The 25,249-nt window shown below is 30.8% G+C and overlaps 2 protein-coding genes across 3 annotated transcripts; one reads left to right on the plus strand and one right to left on the minus strand.

The window, feature by feature from the left end:
* Positions 1 to 731: 731 nt before the first annotated feature.
* On the minus strand, positions 732 to 24,140 carry LOC110998966 (probable cation-transporting ATPase W08D2.5). Of its 2 annotated transcripts, XM_022267788.2 has the most exons (20): positions 24,045 to 24,140; positions 13,045 to 13,121; positions 10,243 to 10,410; positions 9,889 to 9,959; positions 9,688 to 9,797; positions 9,162 to 9,324; positions 8,616 to 8,820; positions 8,340 to 8,526; positions 7,676 to 7,811; positions 7,213 to 7,378; positions 6,924 to 7,124; positions 6,604 to 6,804; positions 6,109 to 6,234; positions 5,150 to 5,303; positions 4,965 to 5,086; positions 4,389 to 4,506; positions 3,705 to 3,838; positions 3,468 to 3,632; positions 3,132 to 3,258; positions 732 to 2,888 (listed from the first exon to the last, which is right to left on the minus strand). In XM_022267788.2, the coding sequence occupies exons 2-20, from the start codon at positions 13,102 to 13,104 to the stop codon at positions 1,921 to 1,923; spliced, it is 3,582 nt and encodes a 1,193-aa protein (XP_022123480.2). In that variant the 5' UTR covers positions 13,105 to 13,121; positions 24,045 to 24,140; the 3' UTR covers positions 732 to 1,920. The 2 variants fall into 2 exon arrangements, with proteins under 2 accessions (XP_022123480.2, XP_022123479.2); XM_022267787.2 differs by lacking the exons at positions 13,045 to 13,121; positions 24,045 to 24,140 and adding an exon at positions 11,593 to 12,126.
* Positions 13,776 to 16,171, plus strand: LOC110998967 (DNA-directed RNA polymerases I, II, and III subunit RPABC5). Its single transcript, XM_022267789.2, has 3 exons — positions 13,776 to 14,013; positions 14,243 to 14,349; positions 15,980 to 16,171. Exons 2-3 carry the CDS (start codon positions 14,255 to 14,257, stop codon positions 16,086 to 16,088), a joined length of 204 nt encoding a protein of 67 aa, XP_022123481.1. The 5' UTR covers positions 13,776 to 14,013; positions 14,243 to 14,254; the 3' UTR covers positions 16,089 to 16,171.
* Positions 24,141 to 25,249: the final 1,109 nt, after the last annotated feature.

Here is a 25,249-nt window from a genome sequence, read left to right on the forward strand (position 1 = left end):
TACAATGTCAGTTCCCACTATACATTTGAAACATATAATAACATAGATAAATAATTGGTGCCAATAAAGAGGTAACCTTTTTAGGAATACTTTAACGTAATAATAATATATAATATATATATATATATATATATATATATATATATATAAACAATAAAAACTAACAAGCATTTAATAATTGACAGGTTAGAAGTAACAAATTAATTTGTAAGTTTTAAAAAAAGATTCTCTGCACTAAACTTAAATAAATCCATGCTTTTCACACTACATTCAAAATTGAAGAAACAATAACATTTGAAATAAAAACATATTTTCTTTATTTGAAATCTTACCACACATGTCAAAAACAGTCATAGAGTAGCAAAATTAGTACAAAACATGGCTTTATCCATATAACATTTCTACTTATTGACTACTTTTGCTTATTTATATTTCACATTACATAGACGAATATATTAAATTATGATACATGATTTTATCACTTTTAATAATTTATCTGAATATTTGTGTTTAATAAAATCAATAACATCAATCACATTTCAGTGTTCTAAGTGAAATTAAAAATTGTCTGATTCATTTTCATAATGCCACCAGATTGAGAAAGACAAAATATTTAGACTTGTAATTAAGGTATGTCAAAGGATATACAGGACCGAAACGACACTACGACAAAGCTTAATGTAACATATTATTTTATATTCGTGTCGCAACGGAGTCAGACGAATTAAACATAGTCTAAATATTGTCTGTGTTTGAAACCATAGTGACCAGTTTTTTTTTTATAACTGATTTTATTATTATTAGCCGAAGACGCATAATCAACCAATGGCTATGCCATATATTATACTGAGTGAAAAAGTGAATATGAGACTTAAATATATAATCGAGATAATATGGGTGAACTAAGCTAGCTCCAACATATCAGATGTAATATCACACTTAAGAAAGTAACATACAAATATTTTAAAACTATTAAGGCACTTAATTATGTTAATTATCACACTGTGCTTCACAATAAAGATAAAACTCACATATATTACATTGCATAAGGTTAAAATATACAAACTCCCTTACCGATGAACTGGTTATTAAAACATTTCAATAGAAAATCTAAATAATGTTGAAAAAAATCTCTAGGTGGCCCCCATTTTTATTCCAACATTCTTCATCATAAGTATGATAAATGTAATAGACATTTCTCTCATATCTCGTTTTAACATAACAATATAATCTTGTCTCTCATTAGGTTTAAGCCAGTGTCCCCCAAACTATTTGTGCCATACCCAGCTTCGCCTTCCTAAAATTCTTATGACAAATGGAAAATATATCATTTTTAATATCTAAAATTGAATTGCAAAGAAAATTTTAAGAAGAAATTTATTGAAAATTGTAAAAGAAACAATAGATTTTCACAGAAAATTTTAAAATATATTACACAAAACTGAAATTAGAAAAAGCGAATTCGAAAAGACTGTGGGTATGGGCCCCATGTTAGCCAACACTGGTTTAAACTCTTGTTTTATATGTCTTACTTATTTTAATATCTAAAGCCCTCGAAACTCTGAATTCGGTTGCTTAGTGAATTTTAAATACCGTTTCAGTTTAGAGGAGTTTATCGGTAAAGGGGTTATTAGTAAATTCAAAAAGATCTATAGGAATCGTAAAGACTTTGAACGCCTCCTCGATGCTTATAGAAATTGAATAAATCTATAAAATATGCACCGTTTTAAAATGCACAAAGTAATTAAACAATAAAAATGCTTTTAAAACTACAGTTCAGTATAGTCAAATAATTTCAAAATAAATAAAAAAATAGTAAACTAATAAAAATACAATAACGGAATGTATTATTAATTTCCACCGCGACCAAAGTCGGCGGTTTAATGCAAACCGTGTCCTCAAACACGACATGAATATTTTTCATCTACCCTCACCTGAATTTATTCCTTCTACGTCATAATTAATAGACGTATGACCCTCTAAATAATCCATTTCAGACAACTGCCTTTTGATCATTAGATGTGGCGTTTTTCTCACTTGTCTTTCTTTTATACACTTTGGTATTACCCTCCTCCTCTCCATTAAGTATTGAACTATAATTCGCTCAAAGAACAACGCTAATACAAGGTTAATCGCAGCAAGGGCCAAGACAACATACGCCATCAACAAATCTTTAGGCATTTGAAGTTCTAAAAAGTCAGACAACCACTGCGCAGGCGCAACCGTTATATAAATGCCAATACCCGTCATTAAAAGAATGCTTATCATTAACTGTTTATTAGTGACCACCGATCGCCTATACGGCGCGCCGTGACTGAATACAATCGCTAGAATTATATACTGAAACATTGATACCGTGAAAATCACATAATTCTCCCAACACTTGTTCGCCTCTTCCCCTTCGTACGTATGCCTCACGTACCAGGGGAATTTCGTTAACGTCAAATAACTCAGATATTGTGCTACTATAATCAATAACATTTGGCCAATCAAGCTGACTAATGGGACTATTCCCAATAGGGACGTTAGAGGTGGCAACTTACAAAGTTTGCCCGTATACGCTTCGGTCATGCCGAAGAAGAAAGCAAAATTCACGATTAAAGCGACATCTATGTATAGAAACTGGAAATCTGTTAGATTCGCGTCGAAATAGTAGAGGAAGGCGACCGACAGGAACTCTGTAAGGGAGTATGCGATCATGAATTTGAAAACGCCGAAACTTGTGGTCAGGGCTGCGCGTCCTTCGCGTAAAACCCTGGAAACGCAGACAATGTCCGGATGTTGGGACGTAAATGGTGCAGCAACACTGGATTCTAGCTCAGATAGGGAAATGCCAGTATGCGCAGCGCGGAGGGCGCCACAATCGTTTGCTCCATCTCCGCACATGCCTGAAATATTTTTTAATACTGTGATAAACAATTTTTGTTTATAAATAATCATTACACAATATTAAAACATGGATCACACAAACCAAGATGGTAGACGTATACAAGACCACATATGAAATTACTATTACATAGAAAAAACAGTCGAAGCGACTTAATAGCACAACATCAGTCAGAAATTTTTATACAATTTTTGTAGTAAACATATTAAGGGAATGTTTTATGAAAATATATTTTTTTTCTCACCAACGTAATATCCTAAGGCTTGATAGTCCGTGATTAACTGCTGTTTCTGTTCGGGAGACATGCGGGCAAATACTGCACCTCGTTCTATTACTGGACCAACGCTTTCCGGGTGTAAAGCGCGGAGGGTCTGTAAAAGAAAAAAAAATAAAATCCCCACCCACGCTATGCTCGAAAAAAGACGTATTGAACATAAATAATTGAATGATTTAATTTTCTCTTAAAACTCGGTATAAGAGTAACCAAAGATTATAAAATCATTTATTCATGTAACAGTGTCAAACAAAACATGTTAGCTCGGTAATAAAAAAATACAGTTTACTGGTAATTTAACCTTACCCTCCAAGCATCTCCGGTCATCACCAACTTATAGCTGACACCATGTGGCTCTTCTACATCTCTTCTCTTGCTTCGCCCACTCCTACTACTTTCTCCCCATGATCCCACGCCGCTATCATCTATTTTGTAGGAGCCTTCAAATGGGATCAAAGCTCCCATTGGGACCTGCAGGGTTACCATTTCATTATTGTTTTTACTTTTATTTATTCCTTATAGTTGGGATAAAGTAATACTTACCCCTTGTAAACTACTCTGGCAGTATAAAGCCGGTTGTCCACCTGACTGATGAACAGTGAGATGAACGACTCGTTCCATACTCTCAAGTATACCACATTCCTTTGCTACGCTAACTGCTGTATGGATATTATCACCTGAAATATCATAAAATCTAAATATCCCAATTTTAAACGATTTATACAAATATAAAGGGGGAACGCTGCCAGTATCTTCGGAACCTCGCCTAAAGGTACTCCTTTTAATAAATATTTTAATTATTGCATTTTAGGGTTATTAGGTATATTAGATACTATGTTTACTTGTAAATCTGGAGTTTTATTAAATATAGAGTTAAATTTAAATTTAATCTCAGAAACTATTTTTGTATAGGAGAGTCGTTAATCGAGGCTTTTCAATACAAACGGGCAAGCGTTTTCAAGTATTAATATACTGAAACGCGGGTAAAACCGCAGAGCACAGTTGAAAAACACACATATAACACAAGCAGATAAATTTATGCATAGCAGTGTTAGCTAAAAATTAAAATTGTGATGGTGGGAAATAAATTTAAATTTCAACCAGCTATATAGAAAAACTTGGACAATATCCCGGCGAAGATCGGCCCATTTTCATAGTTAATAATTAATCTTGGATTAAAATTAAATTGCTTTTTTTTTTTAATTTATAGCCTATAATATTAATTACCTGTGATCATGACAACATGAATATTGGCGTCTTTGAGTTCTCGTATTATACCCGTCGTTGCCGGTTTGAGACGATTCTCCATTATGACTAGACCTAGGAACTCTAAATCACATTCCACCTAAAAATTATATAATTAAAGTTAATAAATACAAATAAGATTAAAAATACTATAAAAATATTATGTCCAATGAAAAAAACTCGTATAAAGACAGAATTATAGCTCGGTTTAATCTGAAAAAAAATTAGTCAAGAAAATATCGAGGTAGATGACATTGTAAAACAAAAGACAACAGGTACTATCGTTTTTAAATGTTCAATCCATCGTTCGTCTTTTGTTTTGAAAGAGATTGTTTTTTTTTTGGGACAAACAACTTTCAGGAGGCTCATCTGATGTTCAGTAATCATTATGTATGAGGACCATGAGAGTGCCTATGAGAGTGGAAAAACTCAATTACATAGAGCTTTGAGAGCAAAGTGTGTTGCCAGCTTTTAAAGAATTAGTACGCTCATTCTTGCCTTAAATGGAATTGGTTTGAAATTTTTAGAGAAAATAAATTAATTTGATTTAAAACTAACCGCATGCCGATCCATTTTCTGCAGTTGTTTGTGAGTGACTTCAAGTAAACGTGTCGACATTGCAATCACCCGATACCCCTTCTCCGCATAGGAACTCAAAACTTCATTAAGATTCCCTGGAACTGAAATATTTTATTACAAACATAATTCTAATTTTTAAGTTAAATAAATGAAAAATCTCTCACCAGTCTCAGGTCTACACAGGGTTCTTAACATTTCAGGCGCACCCTTGCAGTACACCCTAAGTACATCTTCTCCCAGAAGTCGAACAACTACTGAAGAACGTTGTAGGGACGATACAAACTGATATTGCTGTACTATACCCACTTCTAGAGGCATCTGAAAATTTAGACGTGTACGCGTACACATTTTTGTACTAAGTTACGAAGTAGTGAATATTTAGAAGCTTTTTTGATGACTGAGAAACGAACTAAAAATGATTTTTATTTATGAATTTGTTTTTATGACTCTTATTTTCAAATCACGTGACTATCTTATATGTGATTTGTTTAGTTTTAAAAAACGGGAAAACCGGGCAGGCAGCTATCTCTATGCTAATTGATATGGCTGCCCCTTGCACTCATACACTCATACTGTCACCTTTTATGAATTGGTATTCTATTAATTTATTTATTTATTCGGAAACCAAACAGAAACATCCTTACAATAAAAACAAATTCAAAAATAAAACAAACACACTAGATGCATCCACAATAGGTTACACTTATACAACCATATGATACAAACAAAACAAAACATGACAACAACACTTATACATGGCAGAGTTAAGACATTAACAGTTGCTTTATTTTATTCTTAAACTTAGTAGTGGAGTGCGAAAAAGGGTCAATGTTTTTGATAGAATCTAAAGAAGAACACATCCTGTGAAGAGGTGGATAGTGACTCAGTTCTTGAGGCCCATTTGATCCGTTGTGCGTGAAGGAACCTATGGACGTTAATTTTAAAAACAAACTTTCGTTGGTAATATTTAATTTTTAATGTCTGAAAGTGTGTCTAAAATTTATTCTATAAATATTAGAAAAACATTTTCAAGCTTACGTGATTGAACTTAAGAAACGGATAAGTTGTTTCAAGACCTGCCAATAGCACCATTTAACGACATAAAAACATCAAAAACACTTACATGTAAATCGTCAACATTAATATTTGCAGAACCTTTCGGTTTGACAATAGTGGGAGTCAAAACTTCATAGTTTGACAGCTCTGGTACATCTGGCTCTTCTAGTAACCAACCGGTGCATTCGAACATCTAGACATTTAAGAAAATATATATGAGTAAATCTTACATTATCTCTATTAACAATATATAATCAATTTAAAACGCATCTTAATACAAATAAATAAGGATGTTATTCTGATGTTATTCTTATGTTATTCAGTTTTGCTCTTAAGGGCTATTTTTATTTATATATATATAAGTGTAGTGCCTGTTTTACAGGCCTTTATAAGAAGGTATTTCACCTATGTAGACTCGATATTATTGTCACTGACCCAGATTATTATTAACAAAAAACAGGATTTGCAAGACGATTAACAATTCGAGGTCTAATTAAAGATATTAAGATTTTTCAAAGACAATATTTTCACAGGCTACATGTCTAAACCTAGAGCAACAAACCTTCAGATCCAAGGGATCTCCAGCCAGCTCGCCATGCAACAACGTCAAGCTATGGCAGGACGCCATACCAATCTTTAATTCGTGTATATCGTTTAATTTTTTGGGTTCCCTTTGTGCCCTGCCCAAAAGTGGGGGGGACGTTGCTGAACTCACAGCTACCACCCCCCACATATCTAGGCCTTCTTCTGTTAGTGTTCCTGTCTGGGAATAAAAAAATGTACATTAAGTTTACATCAGTCATAATTAAATTATTAAAAAAATTATGTCCTTCACAAGGACGAAATTATCATAAAAAACAACATTTTCCCATTAATTCATACCTTATCAAAACAAATACAATCCAACGATCCACTGACGTTGACAGCCCTTGTATTAAGGCACGATATACGCGCGCGTTTCAATCTCGACACAGCGTATAATCTGCCCACAGTCATTGCAGCAGGTAACGCCGGCGGTACAACTATTGTTATAATATCAAGCGCCTTTATCACTATGTCGCGGATTGTTAGCGACCTGTAAGCCTGAAATGTATTCCATAAATAATAGAATTAATCTTTTTGAATGTATTTCTGAATATCATTTCTAATGGCAACTTCAATAAAATCGTACCTTCAAGCCAACGGTATAAGCGAGCCCCAAAACAGCAATACAGGCCAAAATAAATATAAACTTGTAAGAATCTCGGTCAAATTTGAAGTCGGCTGGTACAGGGTATAATATACTGCGAACTAGCTGACCTTTACTTGTATTGTATCCGGTTCGAAGGACCAGGGCTCTGAAATACTCGGTTTACTATAAAACTGTGTAATATAGGACGATATATATAACGAAATATTCACGCCATTACAAATCACGAATACTCAAATACTCTTAATATTGTCTATGATTTATCCGTACGTACCGAGAAATTATTACATTATTTACCTACTCCGCGGTAATAGGTGGCTTTGTTTTGATCTGTCTTGTTGATGTTGCGTCAACGAAATGTGTACCTTTTTCCTATTAGGATATACTGATAAAAATATGGGGAACAAAGAGATGCCTGTATAAAACTTGAAAGCGCAAAACTTACTTAACGGGTTCATTGTTATAATACCGTGTCTGCTCAACTTTAGTCCCACAGAATAGAATGCTGGAACTGTGCTCTTTGACATCAAACTCTTTGTCTAAGCGTTGTAATGCAGTTTTAGTTACAGGGACAGATTCACCTAAAAACATGGAAATCATATTTTTTCTATTTTATATACAAAAGTACTGACAGTTACTCAAGTTATTTTTTATGTAAGTGGCTTTTTACGTCATCATTTTTATATCATCAGTTTTTATATCATCAACTTACTGAAGTTATTACGTCGAACCTCATTTGTTAAGCCTTCGCATTTAAGTTCTTAACATCGCGTCGGATTGTTTAGCCGGAATAATTATTATTTTAATTAATTTTGTTTTAAAAATTCGTGGCCGTAATTGTCTGAATTGATCTCATCTTTTTGATTTAAAATGTGGTATACATATTAAGGATTATATATAAAGCGTAAATTATGATCATCGCTTTTTTATATGCACGGAAAGATGGCACAATAATAATAACAGAACGCTATTTTAATTTAATACACATTTTAAACTTAAACATAAAATTAATTGTACTTCAAAAACCTATAAATAAAAAAGAATACACTTTAAATTGTAAACTTCTCCGGGTTTTTTTTACTCGGATAAAAAATAAATCAGTTACTTACCAGTTAACATACTCTCATTGACTATAGCAGACCCGGTAAGCAAAGCCAAGTCACAGTGCAACATACAACCGTGTGCCGGCAGTATTACCACATCTCCTGGTACTAAAGCCTTACTGTCAACGCGTCGTCCGCCCCACAATTCTACTGTATCGTGAGCTTCTACTGTGGCACGTAGGCTTTGTTGATTCTGTAAATAAAAATATTTATTAAACATTGTTTATTTTAGTAAAGGTTTATTTTTTATATTTGTTATAAATATTGTAGAATGTTACCAACCTTTTTAGTTTGTATAACAGAAGTGGCAACACCAAAAGTAGACATTAGCACTACAGCAAGACAGTAGTAGTAGTATGGTTCAGCCAACCAGACAGCAATAGTAAATAATTGAAAGACATAGAACGGATTGAACACTTCCAGGATGATGAGAGTCAGAATCGATTGCACAGGAACTTTGATTTCATTAAGCCCATACGTGTTCAACCTGAAATGATTATAAAAATTCGATTTTACAATTTTCATATTAAAAAGCAAAAACACATAATAAATTCACTCCCGATGTGTATGTACTAAAAAATAATTTATATAATGTTGTTACTACCCTATGCATTAAAAATTATGTTATGAAAATTGAAAAGCTACAAAATATGTAATTATTTTTATTAAAAATTAAGACCTATGCATTAATACAGAAGAAATTTACCAAAAAGCTTTAAAGATTGTATTAATATTGATAAAATGGTATCTACCATTTTCTACCAAAGATATTTTGAAATAAAGTAGGTATGGATAAAACTTTGAAATAGTCAAATATTTAATACTTACATTCGTAGCCTACGTTCAGAGCAAGGTGGTCTAGATGCCATGGCATGAATTTGGGAGCAACTAGTACCACGTTCTACACCAGCTAACCTAATCCACTGTGCTCGTATTGGCTCCCATATAAGACATTGCTTTTTGTGATTAAAGTAGTTGTATTGTTGTACATCTAAAGTTAAAAAAAAATTAAATAATTTTAAATTAATAGATTTAGTTTATTATTCTGAGGTTTTTATTGACAAATACTTATTTTATAAATTACATGCGGAATTAGTTAATTCCTCCTTTGATTCTTTTCAAATGCTTATTTGATAATATACTGAGGTTATGAAAATTATGAAGACAACGAAAGCTGAAAATTTGTCTATCAAAGAAAGTGCAAGATTTATAGTAAAATAATCTAAAAATAAAAAAACAAAAGATAAGTAAAAGCTATAGTATTTTCTTTCAAAACAAAAATTACTCAATTGTTAAATGTATATTTCTGTATACAAATTAACTTAAGGATTAAATATATATTTTAAATACTTACTCATTGTAGTCCCATCATCTAAATGTATAGGTGTATGTAATGTATCTTCAACCTCCATAGGACTTTTCTCACTTTCATATTCCTCTTCGAATCCTGCATTTAACAACCCACTACAAATGTATAGCACAACTTTAATAACATTCAAAATTATCAGATAATTTCTATCTTACCCTATTCTTATTTTATTATCTTTTAGCTTACCTAGGATCATTTATATTTTTTATCAATATTCTGTGAATGTAATGACTTTTACATTTCTTTTGGTATGTTTCCTGTAAAAAAAAGTCTTAGTGAAATAGAAGTTACAGAAAATCGCTAAGCAATTGCTAAAAATATAACATTGAAAAGTGTCACAAATATATGGAATTGTAATAACACTTGGTAAAAATGTTTAGGTAATATGTATTTATTAAGTTTTAAGCTGAATACTAAAATTACTTTGAGAGTCAACCTGAATTACAATCAAAATAATTACAGAATTAATCAATCAAAAGTTAAAAGTGAGAAAAAAAGTAAAAAATATGTTCTAAGTTAATAAGATGTTAAAAAACTTACAATAACTAAGACTTGATCAGCCTCCTGGAAGTTGCTGCAAACAGATGTTGCGTATAGCTTCAACCTGGGTATCCAATGAAATATCAAGAATGGTATGCCACAAGTTAGAATTGAGAAAAGATATGTTACAAAACTTCTCCATCTTGTAGTTCGGTAGCCATAAACTACCTGAAATGAGACAGGAAATTTCTTCCTTTAATTTTAATTTAATAATTGTTACTGGAAAACAATTTCCCATTTGAAGATTAATCAAAAAACACTTTTTCTTGTTAAATTAATTCTTCTGACAATAATTACTAGTCTGTAATTTATTTATAAAATGTTTAAAGAAATTATATGGGCATTATTTAAAAACAATATATTATATATTAATAAGTAAATACATTGAATTGACCATTATTTTACATGTTTAATTACAGAACAGATAAGGCGAGCAATTTGCATGATAAAAGAGGATGTATTACAATTTTTATTTGGCTTATCACTGACTGTGTATGCAACACATCAATTTTAATATTTTATTACTATTAAATGAACATTCCATTAATATGTAATATTTTGCCCGTGACTTCATCTCCACAAGATGATACATTCAGAGAAACTCTATCTATAAATTTATTTAAGAATCTTTTTGAGCATTTCACTTCTGCCTCCTAATTATTAATTAATAAAAATATCATATTAAGTTTAGTTAGTATATTTCTTGTGTTACATGTAATTTTATGTTAGTTTGTTTATTTTTTTGTAATTATTTATCCACTTCTTTTACTTTTACATTGTTATTGTTTCATTCTAGGGTTGCCTGGAAGAATGCACTTGTCAGCGATAGGGCAGATAATTACATAATAATTTATGTTTAATGTAACGAAGTTTAAAGAAATAGTAAAACTTAAAGTAGCACACTTTCTCTCTAAAAAAGTTTGTATTTTTAATAACTTTTTAGCGATAATGGCATTTTTGAAAAAGGGAGAAAAGAAAGAAGAAGACTTATGAGACACTTATTCTGTCCATACACAATATTATTATAAATTACAGCTTACAGATTAAGAAAATCTGATGTATGACTTACTTTATTATAAAATCATCAAAATCTGTTTTGTCAGTTTTTACATGAAAGATTCTATCATACATAATAAAATTTATTATATTATGGTGTGTTTTGTTAAATATGTTCAATAACTTGTAACTAAATGTCTCAGATGTTTATATTTATAATGTTTTCATACTTTCAATTTTTTAACAGTACTACAATAATTAATAACTACAATACATATTTAAAAATTCACCATAAACCCTAACCAAACATTGAGAATAAGCATTATACAAACAATAACTTAATATAATTATTACCTGTTCAAAATCAGGATCTGCATTTAACCTTTGTTTATCATGCTCAAAAAATAAATCTGTTCTTTCAATTGATCCATATTGAATTATAGGTTGAGTGTCATCAGGTGTCATAGTCAATTTTTGTAACTAAACAATGTGTATTCACAGTACAGGATGTGTCTACTCGATTATTTTATTTTAATTGGCTTAAGGTTTGTTCACCTATGTTTCAACAGCGTTATTTAGAAGCCTTACAATATTGCCATCCAATTAATGTTAATGGCTACCTATAACTTGAATGATATTTAAAAACCAATTTAAACATTGTGTTATTAATTAAAACTTTTTTGTAATGAATTGATTCACTAGTTACCCCTTAAACTTTTAAAAACATTATAAGATAATTGTTGTTGTTTGTGGGCTTTGTTTAGAAATCCCAAAAATGTGAAGTAAAATAATACAAATGTTACATGAAAACAATCACTATTCTAACTCACGGCTATAAAGTTATGATGCAAGTCAGTACAATTTGTTAAAGCTTAGCTTCAAATCAATATTTCTGATACCATATTGATGATAAATAACATTACTATTTTAGATACTAATTACTAATGACTATTAACTATTTAGTATTTACTATTTCAAAATAGTATCATTCGTTCACTGTTCACAACTCATTGATTGTCAATGATTCTTGTCATCTGGTTGTCAATCTTATAGACTGAATGTTTGTTTATAGGTAAAATACAATAGGGATTTAGCCAAGATGCCTTAATAGTAGAGTATGTAGAAGGTCGAAAACTAGATTTGTATGGAAATTTAGTTTTCGACTTTCTACATATACTACAGTGTTAAGGCATCTTGATTAAGCCCCCAAGTTGATTGATTTTAAAAACCATTTCAAAGATTTATTAGTGTCAATAGTTGTTGATTCGTTATAATAATTCTCGTAAAAAATCATAACTTTAAGAACCCGCCAAAACGCGTCACGAGTCTCAGTAGTGTGGTTTTCAACAAGTAAAAAATGACAATTTTTACAAAAAACGTACATACATGTATTATTTAAAAGCATGCTACGTCATCGCGGATTTAACTAGTCCGATTCGTATAATAGATCTCTTGGATAAATGAATAATTATTTATTTTATTGCATAACGCTTTTTAAAGCAATGTCTTAAACATATGGGTATGACTATTATTAATACCACTTTACTTTATAAACTGTCAAACAGCTTATTATGTTCCATTTGTCATTGTCCTCTTAAGGAGCTTTTTGTCATTAATATACCTAACAATAGTTATTTTTTTAGGTACCTACCTATGGGTGTTAAGGTTTTTGGGGATGGAACTATATTTTAGGGAGAGTCAAAAGTCATAGGTTTAGGGTACATTTAAACTTTGATTAAATGTCGATTGTTGTAACAAATAAAGTGTTCAGTTAAAGAGCCGCATGTGATTAATTTTTATACATACCATTTGACTGTCGTCGTAATTTAAGTATTGTTCCATACTTAAAGTCATTTTAATTTGCATTTCAAGACCGCAAATGTCTGAAATATAATTGAAAAATATTAAAAAGCGCTAAAGGATAATTGAAACAAAAAACTCCTTACTAGTATTTTATCGGCTATTCAAATGTCTATGATTTTGACATAAGGAGGTTTTAGTTCCCGATTATCAAGTTATATTTGTGGCAAATTATTATGCTAAGGGTTTGTTTCACAATATACGGAAAAGTTCTTCTTAGTTCCAAATAAGCTATTTATTACTTATTTGTAGCATAAACACTATTGTTGTTTTTCACGACTGTCTGATAGCGCTAATTCATGAAACGCTATACTTTTATCTTCCGAATAATTTATATGTTGCATAGCTATTTGGTACTTTATTGTGAAACAGACCCTAAGTATTATAAAAAACTGCTGTATTGTTTGATCAATTAACAAAAATGTATCTATTAATAGACAATGTGAATTTAATATTAATATTGGTGGAATAGGAAAAGGGACATTCATTAATTACGGTATGATCAACAAAAAAAATATTGGCCACAAAATAACTGTAGCGTTGATAATTATTTTATGTATTAATACGATGGTTACGAATCGGCGTGTTGTTATAGCTAACATCACAATAATTCATCATACATATAGTCTTTCTAGTCTGTGCACACAGCGTCAGACGTCAAGTCTCATATCTCATTCACTAATCATAAACATCATTGAAGTTTGTGATTCACTAATCATTTGGCTTTTGCAAAATATAAACCAAAACACATTAGAATTTTGCAATTTACATTAAATTGTGTTAAAAAACCCAATTGTGTAAATAAATTAAAAGAATAGAGCTGTGAAGATCTTGCGGTTATAAAATATAAACTACATTATATTGCTTCTACATATATAACCTTAATCGAAAGACGTGGGTCAAAAACAATAAGCGGTAGGTAATCAATTATATATTTTTAGTAATGTTATATATACTGAACATACTTTTTTATTTCTTAATCATCAATACGTGCGTAATATATTTTATTTATAAACAAGACAGCTGAGTTTTACTGTGATGTGAATGGAACTTCTCTAGCTTTTCCTCTTGTTGTAATTAAAAGTATTATTGCATTTCAAGAATTTTTATTTGCAAAAGATGTTAAGAGTAATTATTGTTTCAGATTTAATTGACAATGATTATTCCTGTGCGTTGCTTCACCTGTGGCAAAGTTATTGGAAATAAGTGGGAGGCTTACTTAGGTTTATTACAAGCTGAATATACTGAAGGGTATAGTTAGATTTTTCGTTATTAATATTAACACATACATACATTACAACACATTTCCACATTGCTGGACAGTAGGATCATGTAGGATGGTGTAAAAAAGGCTGGACAAATTCTCACATTTTATAACATGGAAAGTCTGCATAAATTAAATGTTTAATAATATAATGTAATTAATCATGATTTATAAGCAACATTTGAGTATGTTAAGAAAAATATATGTATTACTATAGTAAATCTTCTCAGAAAATGCAAGAAATCAAAACAAAAAAGCAGGTGTAATGTGTGTTAAAAATTAAAGAACAGGAAGCACACCAACTTTTTAAGAAAGCTGATATTTTGATGGGTGAATTTTTGATTCAAAATTAGGGTGCTTTTTGATATTAATTCTAAATTAGGTGAAAAAATAAATATTTCAAATCAAATAAATTACAGCGTACTTTGGACATGAAAAGGTAAGTTTTCACCAAATTTTGTGCGAAAAACTTTTTTTTTGTAAAAGATAAAAATAAAAAATTTGAATTTGATAAAAGTATATTTAAAAGAGTTTCAGATCTTTTTTTTATCTATAACTTTGCCATTTGACTTTTTTCCATATGACTTAATTTTTCCCAGAAATCCCACTATTAATAGACCCCCTTCCCCTTCCTGACCTCAGATTGCCCGTAAATAAATTTTTCTTTCATTTTGATAATATTCTCCTCCTTTTCCAATGGTTTTCATCATACTATTATTTTTTTGGTTTCAAAAATTATCGACCCTGGTCTAAGTGAAACATAATAATTAAATTACATTAATTCTGTATTTATTATATTTATTGATATAATATGTACTATTATTAATTATATAAATAAAAACATCAATGCTTAAAATTATTTGGTTAATTAATATAATAATATTTCATATTTACAACAACCACAATTTGCTGGCTCTTTGTAGAACATACAATATATTTGCTGTACTCAAAGAATGCTAATGTTTGTTAATGTAATAGAATTTTGAACTTTGACTTAAAATATTTAATATTTAAACTGAGGACCACTAGCTAAATTGGCTAGTAATGGATTAAATGAAAAACATAAAGTCGAGATAATCTTATATTATCAAAACATAAACCTAGAAAATCTCTTAATGGCCTATTGTAAATGATAATATGATTATTCTACTTTTAAATTACATATACTCCTTTGTGGCAAGAAATAAAGTTAAGTGACAATGAAGTGGTTATAAATATACTTTAGTCTTGTATATACATACTGTTTCTATGTAGTATTAAGGCTTACTCCATAAGTATTAGTTTGTATGTGTATGATTAAGACATACTCCATGTATCACTACTGCTATTTGAAAACACTGACTTTATAATATAGGACAGTAATACACACATTTCAATAATTCTTTGTTGAGCATTCTCAACATGGGTATTACAGAAAAAATAGTTCACTTCTATTTTGGGACATAGTTTGTTTTACCTTTTTGTGAAATATTTATATTTTAAGATAATTTCCTCAAATGCAATATATAATTTTTTTAATTTTACTACCTATTATTTAAACACTTATTTTTTTCTATTGGTAATACTAATAGGAAGCAGTTCAATTGTTTTGTAATTGCATAATTTTTAATCTCACAGTGACGCGTTGGATGCCCTTGGTCTTAAGCGGTATTGCTGCAGAAGGATGCTACTGGGGCACGTGGATTTAATTGAGAAACTTCTTAACTACGCCCCTCTAGAGAAATAATTTGTGGGGAGCTATTTATAAGTTATATCCTAAGAAATCTGTATACTATAAGATATGTTATTTTTAAATAAAATGTGTAACTACTTCTTCTTTCATTTCACTGCTTTTAAATTATATCTTAATAAGTATCAAATGTCTACGTTTACGAAAATGTATATTCGGGTTTTAATATAACGTTTGTCATGCTTGTAAGTGTTGGCCTAGTGGCTCCAGCGTGCGACTCTCATACCTGAGGTCGTAGGTTCGATCCCCGGCTGTGCACCAATGGACTTTATTTTTATGTGCGCATTTAACATTTGCTCGAAGTGTGAAGGAAGAAACCTGAGGCCAAGATGTAAAGAGGTTGTAGCGCCACTGATTTGTTTATTACGGTTATGTTAAATGTTATATGGAGTCGATATCAGTCGCCTTTTATGGTTTTTTTTTTATAGAATTTATAATTGTATTGTCCATAAATAATAATAAATTAACAAAACACGATAGTCAAGAGTTAGTCTTTAGTTAATTGGTTACATTAAGTCACACCGATTTCCGCAGTTTTATAAGCTTAGCCATAAAATATAAGTGGCCAAACAAGAAATAACAAAGTATATAAACTATGTACAAAAGTAATCTGACTTGCAACCTAGGTTGTTCAACTCCGGTAACCACTTAACATTACCACAACTGTTTTGCAATAATTAAATATACATAAATTACACGATGGTGTCAAACACGCTATGCGCGTGTTGCAGTTCAATCTTTTTTATATATAACGTCATTATAATTACTAAAACGATTTCGGAAAGATAGTGACGAAATATAAGTGTTTTGTAGATTACTATTATTAAAAGTTTTCAAATTAAATTATAAATTTTAAAAGAAAATTAGATGACGTAATCTGACTTACATATTTTAAAATGTGCCTCGCATAAGGATAGACAGTCCATGTCGCTAGCTACCCATTGTATCACACCATGTGATATGGACGAACGAAGGCTCACTCAAGCTTTCTAAGTTTTATAAGCAGCGATTTCCAAAAGGGTCGAAGTTACGCTCAGAGAGTATAGACGTAGGCACTCTCTTCGACTGTTACATTGCATTCATTCGTTACATAGAAATTAACATTTCATAATTTCGCTTATATACTATTGTTGTATGTGAGTGGTTTGTATAGATCCTCTATCACGTAAAGCCTACCCTAATGACCCAGGAACCGTATATATATGTTGTTTTGTTTATATTTACAAAGACATACTACTACCAAGACGAACATAAATTACTAATCAAAATAACTATACAATACATTTATGTTATTTACGTATGTACATGCATTTAAAAGTAACCTATTGGAATACATAGTATGTTAATTGAGGACACAAGTTGCAATATAGTCAGATATTAATAACAATAGATAAAAGTTAGTTTTACTTTAGTCGTGATTTGCTTTAAATGCCTCGACGTTTAAGGTAAAACAAACGATTAGTTTTAAATTAGTTATACATTAGTTCAAAGTAGGTAGTTGCTAAAATGAGGTCACTTTTCAGGTAGGTACGAGAAACGGACAAAGGTCGCGAGTGTGTTGAATGGCTATTAATAAAAGATAATCGGTTCATTCTATGTATTTCAAAAAAAAAAAGATCTGTCTAGTTGTGCAAAATATGTCCAAATGTTGGTATTACTTGGATATTATACGTAAAATATAAGATACCCCATCCCAACTTCAAAAGATAGACATTTCCAAACCAGTTGGCTATGCTTTATGATCCAAAGAAATAGTTCCTAATCATTTCTAACGCAAGTGTATATTTGTACGCTTACGTACATAATAAGATTGATTTGAAACGACAGACTGCAGCTGGCCCAATAGTCGAATTAGTGAAGGTTATGTTATATTATCCGTACTAAACAGCCGTGACGAACACACCTTGAAATCTTTAATGTTATCAGTATTTCTTTACGATCTAATTATCTGACGTTATTTACGTATTTACAATACAATTACGCTTGTATTGGAACATCGGAACTCAGAATCGTATAATCATTACTCTGCATTAAGAGAGGTACTGAATATTTACAACAATACTGTCATTACCTTGACCGCGTCATCCACGTAGAAGTAATTGCGCGAAGGCTTTAGGTTAAATTCGCGTTGGCAGACACTAAGGCACGTAGATTATGATGAGGAAATCCGAGTTTCCTTGGCAAAAAGGATTTGATATAGCCTCCTACATCCAGTGACTTACAGATTATGGATAGTTCATAACGGTTGGAAATATATTTCATAAGTAAAGTTGCATGTACCTAAACTATGTATTACCCAAGGTCAAACCGTATTTATTATCCTTATCTTGAGAGTAATTACACATTTCACAAAAGTATTTCTTAAGTGTCACTTAATAGAGATTAGGATTTATGAAGTTCAAATATCATCGAATCTACTTTTTCCAAGAGATAATTGAAGGTACTTAAGGCAAGTCAATAGCAAAATTCGTCATAAATTATATTAATCACTGTAATTTAATAATTCCCCGAGTTCTTACGCTACGTCCCCTAATCCTCCATTACTAAGCAGTTGTAATAAACTATTTACAATTCGATGGGATTTGTTTGGTCTATATTTGAAGCCAATGATATGGGATATTGAAACAAACCCTTTATTTTGATCTCAAGTTCAAAACCTTTGAAATGACCGCCATGATAGCAACCCAAAGAAACAGCCCTTTTCTTCTCTTCTGCCTTACACTTTACGTTTCAACTAACTTCTTCAATGCATAGAACGCGTATTTACTAACTTTTATCCGTTATCTCTATTTTATTAGAAGGCTTAAATCTATGGGAACCGGCTGGGTTAGCAACAAAACTAATATAGCGATATGTTACTATGTCGAGGGGGCACAAGGTTATAGTCCCCCTCCTATTTGTGACGTAAACCTGTCTGACCCAGAGGATAAATTTATGACACAGATTTGGTGTCGTTTGCGCGTAGAATATATTATTGTATACCATATACTGATCGATATATATTTACTACATTGCGTAGTACAAACGAAAAAATTATATGATTATCGGTTTACGTTATAAGGGTTTTGAGGGAATAATAATTATAAACAAACCCCATACGCTACAGGAATTAGACTTCTTATTGGGCTCAGATTGTTTGTGTCTGTTGATTACTTTTCTTAATAGGCAAGTAGGTGATTACCCTTCTGATAAGCGTATACAAGCCGGTTTTCTCACCGAGCATGTATTAAATATTAATTATGTACGTAGTATTTATTGGTCTACAGCCGGGCATCGAATTTCGACCTACGGGACTGAGTAGGAGAGTCGAGTCTCAAGCCGCGGAGTTACAATTACTCTGATTACTTTAAGCAAGATTTAATTACTTTGTAATGGCGTGTCTCTTTACTCTCAAAGAAGATGATTTTCATTCTTGAACCTAAATTTTATTTAGACGAAACTAAATACGGGCCTAGTACATCTAAGGATAGAATTGAACTACAGAGGCAGAATCACAACATATGTTAATCTTTTTCATGTGATTTTTAGTATTAATGGATTTTTATTTTTAGTACTCTGCAAAATGACTAGTTCATGTTTCGCTTTCAAATAATAAATGATGGAGATTCGTAAAATATCTAAACGTGTTTTATTCCGAAACTTAGGCTTAACATCCGGTGGTGTGTTAACAATCAGAATAGAATAATTAAATAAGGAAATAACCGTTAATCGTGTCAAATACCATATAAAGAAAGGTTAAAGCCTTTTCACAAGGCTGATACAGACATCGTGAATAAATTACTGTCATTTTCTTAAAATTCGTATGACTAATAAATTTGTGTGAAAAAAAACAAAGGAGTGCAAAAAGTAAACCAGTCCAAAAAAGCAGGTTTTAAATAAAAAATCTCGAATTGTATTCTATAACGGTAAAAAACGACAAAAGATCTCGAATAGCTTAAATCAAATAATCCAGCCAAATATTATATAAGTTCATGTCATTATTTGATTAAAAAATACAGGAATTATTCTCAATCCAAGTTCAAAGCCAAGGACGTGGGTACGAACCCTGGCTATATAAATATATTTGTCTGTCAATGTACACATTTATATAATATTGTATACTTATATATTTTAGTCTAGTTTTAGTATGAGTTTAGCCATGTATGGTCTGTAAGTGAATAAATAAATAAATTTAACAACTAGTATGTTATAGGACTACCCAGACCCAAATATCGATCTTGTATTAGATAAAAAAGGCTTCAAGGAAAATTGACCATTGAAATGAACATAAAAATATGTCCTCTACCCCATTAAGTGGTTACACTATCACTATCAAGATTATTTTCTTCTTAATCATTATATAATTCAGCAATACTCTTTTCAAACTTAAGTAAAAATCTCTAAACAATATTTTTATAACGAACCTTGGCCATTATATTAGGATAATGTACTTATAAAAGTGAAAGGCTTGATGACCACTAGCAGTAAACAAATTTCGACATTATTAAATAACAATACGAAGAACAGGAAAGTTATGTAACATTTTAAAGTTTTTTCTCCGTCATCCGTAATATAAGCTTGAGATCCGGATAAATTTCATGTATTAAAAAACAATAAAGGCTGATCAACTGACTGACCAAATGATAATCCAAGTCAAAGATGCGTCTTGAAGGTATTTCTGCCCGAATGCGATAGTACCACCAGATATTAAAAAAAAAATTAATTACTGTTCCAATTATTATTAAAGATCTCTTAATGTCTGTCATATAGTGTGAGTAATTATTTATTAAACTACGAACCGATCTGTCGTTTTTACAAAACCCAACTTTTTATAGAAGGAATTTGTTAGTGATGACTTTTATCTTTGTTTAAATATTCATTTGTTTATTTTACACTTAAGGATGGCAAGTGTACAGATTACAAAAAGATTTAATTAAAAGAAAAACATCGCGTATCTGTCTGTGTATCACAAATACAAGTACAAGCTGCAGAAGCTTGATGAACGATGATTAGAATGTTGTATAGACAAAGTAATAACTTTTGTGTCAGACACATCTTCGATTTCCGGGATTGACATACTGGTTTCGTCACGATGTCTTTTTCATTTTTATAACAAATAAATTGCAATTGGTCAACAACTCAGTGTGCATTAAGTATTATACAAATAAATAAATAAAAAATTATTTGTACGTTAAACGTATACGCACGGATTACGTTAGAGTATAAACCTTGATGATATCTTGCTCCTATGATAAAGAGTTGTAAAGAATTTAATGATCATCTCTTTAAATCTGTCATTAAATGAAGATTTAATGAAATATGGCACTAAATATTGGCTCACCATATAATAGAATTTGTTTTTGTCCCTACGTGATTCTCATAACTAATCAATTTTAAATCATTATCATATTCAATGGCTGTATGGGGCATCAGTACTTTTTGCAATTAACCTTCTTGCATATTTTGGATAGGAGGTTTTGGTTCATGTGGCGCCACAACCCTGTATCCATGCAATCGTTTTAATTTTTTACAGACAAGTATTAGTTCCTACCTTGACTGACACATGTCGTAAATTTTTGGGTTTAAAAACATTCTAGTTTCCTTTCGATTCCAACAACTTGCCACAAGTGATCATTGATTTAGGGCCTATTTCACAATGTCCGGATAAGTTCCAAATAACCTATTTGTTACTTATTGGTAGGATAAACAGTATTTTTGCGTTTCACGACTGTCAGATAGCACTATACGTCATGAAATTCGAAGTATCTTATTTAGAACTTTTATCTTTCGAATAATTTATGTGTTGCATAGCTATTTGGCACTTTATCCATACATTGTGAAACAGGCCCTTAGAGTTGCATGTGTAGACTGCCTCTCACATTAGAAATATTTTCAATTTAATCAAGAAACTCTGGCTTTGTTTTTTTTTATTTTTACTGTCAACGTTCTGTTAATGTTTGAATTTGAGCATTGTAGGATAAAGTATGTAAATCGGATGTTCACAAACAAAACAAATTAAAATATGTACTGTTTACCAAATACAATGGATATTGAACACATTAAATGACGTGGGAACGTGTCGAGGCAAATCATAATAGTTGCTGCCAAGGTCTTAATGTAAACTCTATTTATCAAGCAATAATTATCTAACACTCAAATACATCTATGAGATATGATCGTATCTATGTTTTCGGAAATTCCTACAGCTATTGTAACGACATACTACAGAAAAGAACGCAAAATAGACAAAAATTCCAAATGATTGAATCGATTCAATTTCTTGCTTTATCCATCATCAAAAGTGTTTTTATGTTATAATAAAAGTTTACTTGTATTTTATACACCCTGCATGGTTGAGTGTTTTCGTTGTATAACGAGATTTAATTGATTTAAAATTATTTGAAATTTGAAATTTATTTATATATTCTGTCATTTGTCTTACCTATCATTTAAGTTTCTTAAGTTTCAACTTTTTAGTATAAAAGTATGTTATAAACGGGTCAAAATAATTTAAGAAAATTTAAGTGGGGCATAGCACAACAAATGTTGGGAAACACTGCTCTAGGAGAACTCTTCATTCGCCGTATTCCTAAAGATATGATATTATTAATAATGTTATCAAAGCAGCTTTAGAATAATACCCTAAACGTCTTTCATTAGAGAAAGCATCGTATTTTAACCACTCATAGTTTTTTCACTATTGAGGTGATATTTAACGAGATACAAAATACTATTTTGGAACACTTGATAAAAATACCATTACAATTTCACAACAGATAACGACACAATGTCTTCTGATAATTGTACAGTACAAATACAGGTTTAACACGTATCTTAATTCGACGTGCATGCGAATTTGGCGATAGAAAATAGGCTAAATAGAAACGTCAATTGGTTATAGGAACCGTCCAAAAAAATATGTACATATACAATTCTGTTTAATATTAAAAATATATTATTTATGTACATAAAATAATTTATAAGTGTTCGATAATTATTAGCAAGGTAAATGTGGTGTTTTATATTACACCGGCGTCTTACACTATACCTTTTATTAATTACATTAGGTTCATCACTGATCATCACATATTTTTAATTTGTTAAATAAACTTTTATATTATAATTATTTTAGTACAACCTTGGTTAAATAAATTAATTTCAAGAAATAATAAACTGGTAAAAAATTGCCTTATTCCTTATCTATACCATTATTGCATTTTACGTATAGACACTTTTAATCGATTACACAGTTCAGTTCATAAAATTTTATTGAATTTAATTATAGACGAGTCCCGGCTTCGCATGGCTAGATTTTTTTTATATATCGGTAATAATTATAGCCTAGTCAAGAATAATGTAGCTAATAAAAATATTTAATATAAAATTAGACCAGTAGTTATTAAGTTTAATATTCTAGAAATTTTTAATATTATTCTCAGAATACACAAAATGGTGTCTAAAACATGACAGCTAGTTATTTAAATCGTTTGCAAACTAATTTTAAAAGTCGAATGTCATTTCCAACGCACTGTTTTGTTTTGCATCGACATTTCGATAAAAATGTTTCCTTCAATAACAAAAGAAGAGGCCAAATTCGGCTGTTTTTGAGTTTTCGACCATGTTTACAACACACATATACACAGTGGCCTTCTCTTATATATAATCATGAAAAAATGTACTTCTACGTAAGCCGGACTATGGGGATGATTTTTAGCTTCTTACGTACTCGTTAATGGCTTTTATTAATTAACAGGGCATTAAAATACAAAGGGTAACACTTTTGTTGCATACAAAACGAATAAAAACTCGAAATAACTACCTGACACAGAAAATGCTGTCTATATAGTTATTTTACAGTTGTATTTTCATTGGATTAACAGACAAATACATGATATGCTTGTTCGTTGGTGTAAGCGCTATGATTGAACACATATTTTAATATTGTGTACCTACTTGTATGTTAAAACATCATACCTCAATTTTCCTTAATTTACGATAACATTAACATATTCACTTGAACACTAACACATGCGACACAGATAGCAACCAGTTTGCAACTGAATGTTACCTTTGAATGAAATGGCATTACAGTTTCTTGGTGAATAAAATTTGTTAATATGCGCCTGAGTGCCAATTAGTATACAATATTGGAGTGTTTTTATATTGTTTTTGACTAATGATTTTAGAATTGTTCAAAGTCATCAAACCAGTCCTCTTGTAATGGTCCGTTAATCGTAAGTAATTGATATAAATATATATGCGACGTGTTTTAATAATTTTATTTTTAATAAGATTTGCTATAGGATATATAGATATCCTATGTCCCTTGAATTTGGATTATATTAGAATAATAATAGAAATATGATTTCTATTACTTTAAGAAAGCTCGGGTCAAAATAATTTCACATTATGGATCAAGTTACATAAAATCATCATGAATTGTATACATAAACCACAAAATCCATGCTACCTTCTAGTGAAAAGGTACCTATCATACAAAAATCAGTTTAAAATTTCATATGCATATAAACTGCCGGGAAATTTAATTTTATGATATGTAAGAATCTTTCTCAGTTCCATTGCTATTATCAGTTAATCACTATTGCAGCAATTTACAACATGAAATAAGCATGTGATTAAGCGTTACGTACGTATAATGATTGTTTTAGAATGTTTTAACATGTCATTTTTATTATACTCGGTGGAATTTATAATACAATAAGGTAAGTAACATTGATTACATAACTTTTTATATAATCAATGGGTAGTAAAAGGTACCAAGTGCCTTAGTACAGTAAAACACATTATTTTCTTAAACGCGTGTGTCTTTAACGTACAATTCTCGTCCCTGGGGTCGTAGGTTCATTGCCTGGCTGTGCGTACCGATGGCCATTCTTTCCCAGACTAGCTCGTACAGTGAAGGAAAATATCGCGAGGAACTGACATCCCTCAGATCCAAAAATTACCATCACCAGCTTGTGTTTTAAAAAAAAAGATCACGAAACAGATACACAGATTTGAGGCCCTAACCTAAGAGGTTAGAGCTAGGGAATGCAATCACGCGCGGAAAGAAATTACAAATCAAACGATTAGCTGGACAGGTTCTCATACCTTCCATTACTGGTTACGATATTAACACCGCAACAGAAAACTAAGATTTAAATTAATTAAAAAAGAAT

Source organism: Pieris rapae, chromosome 13 (assembly GCF_905147795.1).
Source record: "Pieris rapae chromosome 13, ilPieRapa1.1, whole genome shotgun sequence".
Lineage (NCBI taxonomy): Eukaryota > Metazoa > Arthropoda > Insecta > Lepidoptera > Pieridae > Pieris > Pieris rapae.